The 3,789-nt window shown below is 20.5% G+C and overlaps 1 protein-coding gene across 1 annotated transcript in view; it reads left to right on the top strand.

Annotated features, from left to right (window-relative positions):
• Positions 1-1,028, top strand: part of LOC102671197 (phospholipase B1, membrane-associated-like) — a 6,759-nt gene extending 5,731 nt beyond the window's left edge. The window contains exons 6-7 of the mRNA XM_006608844.2: positions 567-745; positions 889-1,028. Of these exons, the coding sequence (XP_006608907.1) occupies positions 567-745; positions 889-1,019 (310 nt within the window). The 3' untranslated portion in view covers positions 1,020-1,028. The remainder of the gene's footprint in view (positions 1-566; positions 746-888) is intronic.
• Positions 1,029-3,789: the final 2,761 nt, after the last annotated feature.

Raw genomic sequence — 3,789 nt, forward strand, 5'->3', positions numbered from 1 at the left:
ATGAAATCAAAATTTTAAGATTGTAATCAAGGATTATAATCAAGATCAAAATGATGGATAGAGCATCATTTTTTATCATGAAATGTTAAAATAAATAATTAAACTTTTTCAAAATATTGATTAATGATTTAATTTTATTGAGAATTGCCTGAATTATAAATTTTAGAAATTCGATACCATTAACATTATCATTTAAAGTATAATACGTAGAAGATCTTGTATGATCAAATTTTATATCGATGAATGAATGTGTGTTTTATTGTTGTTGTATGTAAATGATTATATGTTTTATTTGATTTGCTTATCATAGAATATGTGCCATGGCGCGACAAATCCATTCTCTATGATTGGTCAGCATTTTTCGTTTGAATATAATTCATTATATAATTCATTAATAAGATTGAAATGAAAATTTTTGCGAAAGAAAACGTTGTAAAAATAAAAAATATATAAGTTTCATTTTATTTTCTTTTTTTTTTTTTTAGGTAATGAAAATATGAGCAATTTAACAAAAAAAAATTGTAAAAATGCAAAATAAACAGATTTCATTTTATTCTATTTTTTAGATGGCAAAAAATAGAAGAAGAAGTTGCCAATTATTCAGAATTTAACAGAAATGACTTTACTGTTATTGTTTCACCAGGCATTAGTAATTCTAAGATTCCGCTTACTAAGAATGGATTTATTGATTTATCTTATCTTTCTGCAGATTGTTTCCACATAAGTCAAAAAAGTAATGCATTAAGTAAGTAAAAAAAAAAATAAATAAATAAATAAAAATATGTCTTCATTATTTAAAATAGAAAAAATAAATTTAATATTTTTTATGTTATTATATATATATAATAATAATAAGACATATAATAATAATAAAACATATTATTCAAGGTGCAAATAGTTTATGGAATAATCTGTTACAACCAATTGGTAACAAGACTACTTTTTGGACTTCATTATTTAAATCATTTTTATGTCCTACTTCCAAAAGGCCATATTTGATTACACGTGAAAATTCATAAGAAAATAAAAAATTAAAAATATTTATGCAAATGTAATAGTTTACATATATATAAAATATTATGAAAATACTATAAATTTTTATGTATAATAAATATATAAGTATTATGTATAATAAATATATAAGTATTATATATAATAAATATATAATTTAATATTTATATATGAAATATATAATACATGAAATACAAATATACATAAAAAAAAAAATATTAGAAATAATTATGTATTATAATCAATTAGTAGTAAAACAATTTTTTGAATTCTAATATTTGAACTATTTCTGTTTTATTTCTGAAAGGCTATTTGATAACATATGAAAATTTATAAGAAAATTATAAAAAATTACAAATTACTTTGTTGTACATAATCCAACAATATTGTAAAAATAAAAGTTTTTTGCTGACATGTATTTTTTTACATTACTTATTATTACTTATCCAATATCTCTTTTTATTAAATTATAATTTCATCTAGTCTAGTTTCATATTAATAATTTCTGTCTACTATATTAAAATGTTCTATAGTTTTTCTGAAAATATTTTTCTAATCATTTTTGATTTCATAAATAGTTTTAATTGAAAATAGTTCATTATTATCTACTTTTTTTATTTTCATAAAATGCTCTCTCCCCTCTTGCCCAAAATAATTCAATAATATTGTAGCACATCTAATAATCCTTATATGAGTTCATTATTTAAAATATATAAAATTTTTATGAAAAACTATCATTAAATGTATCGAAATCGTAAAAATATTGAGAAAAAATTTTCAGTATATTTTCAAAAAAATGGACCAAATTGACTGATAACTGACTGATATACGAAAAATTGTATCTTGAAAATCGAAAATCTCGAGAATTCTCGAAATTTCGGAAATTATATTTTAAAATTAATTTTTTTTAATATAAATAGGATTTCGGATATTTTATTTTTGAGTGAGATTATTTATTTTTTATTTTTTCAATAATATAAATAAAAATAAGAAATAAAATGTAGAACAAATATAATACATACATCAAAATAATAATAATATATTATTTTAAATTATTATTTTATAAGTGTAATATATTATTTTAAACTGGCATATAAAAATATTTTTCTATATTTTCTGAGCAAATTTATTTTCAAATATTTTCAATATTTAAAAAAAATCGTTCATAGTTTGTTTGAATAGCAGTATATATTTGATAGCAATGTAATTAAATGCGTTAATATCGAGATTTATTATAATCTGACTTCCATTGATCTAAAATATTAATATTTTTTTAAAATTTTACAAGATTTTTTTCGAAATATGATTTTATTTCTATTTCTTTATATATAATAAATATATAATTTTATTAATAAAAAAATGTTTTCACATTTTTAAGATATATTTATAGACTATCAAAAAATGAAAATATCTATAAGCTATAAGAAATTTCTGAGATACAATATTTTCCTTTGCAAAAATTTTTCAACGGCTCTAAAGCTTTTTCCAATCCCTCCGTTATATTTGAGGAATTTTTTTTCAAACTTATATACATGTATATAGCGTTATAATCATTTATCATCCAATTTTTCAACAGATCAGCTTTCAATAAACCTCTAATAAACCTTGAGACGCCAAAGTTATATATAGTATATATATATATTAATCATTAAAAATGAATGCGAGTGGAGAATCGCTCGGCTCAGTTCCAATTACACCAATGCTATCTCGATCTCTTTCAAGCCCAAACATTTGTAGCGAAAATTTTGCATTCACATCAATTATTATATCAATTATTATAATCAATTTTTTTTTGATTCGTTCTATCTCTTGAATATACGATTGTATATTGAAACTAGCCAAATATACATGATGATCTCCACAGTAATTATGACTTAAATAGGCTAATTTCATAATCATAATCATTGAATTTCGTATTACAATGCCAGTCTGGATTCAGTTTCCCATTTTTTTAAAGATTTTTTCAATTCCATTTTCATATTAACAATTTTACACTTTTCAATCAATTTTAAATATCTTTTTTTCAATATCTTCGAATTTTTTCATTTTATGTTTATATATTTTATTATTTTTTTTCTTATTATAAAACAATAATAAAATTGATAACAATAATCAACAACAACATCCTTAATGCATCATAATATGATTTTTGCTTTTAGAAATACGTTCAAATGTTTGCATTTTCTGCAATTTTAAATACATATTCTTTTCAAAAAAATTATAAATTATAAATATTAATAAAGATTTTCTTCACTTTGCATAAAACTATTTTCTAATCCATGATCTTACAAAGGAAATAATTAAGGAAATAATGCGTGCTCATGTTGATTTTATATAATTTATTTATTGAATAAATATTTTACTATGATAATTTATTTGTTTTTTTTTTTATTCATGATTCCGATAAAAGTTTTGTAATCGCAGCATCATCATAAACTTTTCACTATCATATTCATTATCCTTTTTAAATATCCTGACAGTAAGAATTATATAAGCGCTTATAATCACTAATCAAAATATCTATTTAGATTGTTTCTATTTTGGCTTCTAAAATTCAGATTAAATATTATTGCTTTTTAAGTTAGATCAAGTTGAGAACTTCTAGTACAGAATCCTCAAAATGAGCACTGCTGAATGAATTCTTAATTCCACTTAGCATTCAAAGATGTCATAATCGACAAGTTTTTATTAACCGTAGGTATTTATTCTTATGCTACAATAAGCGATGAGAATAGACTTATCATTATATTTTCATATTTCACATTTTTAGATTTAGAA

Source organism: Apis dorsata, unplaced genomic scaffold, assembly GCF_000469605.1.
Source record: "Apis dorsata unplaced genomic scaffold, Apis dorsata 1.3 scaffold_47, whole genome shotgun sequence".
NCBI classification, from domain to species: domain Eukaryota; kingdom Metazoa; phylum Arthropoda; class Insecta; order Hymenoptera; family Apidae; genus Apis; species Apis dorsata.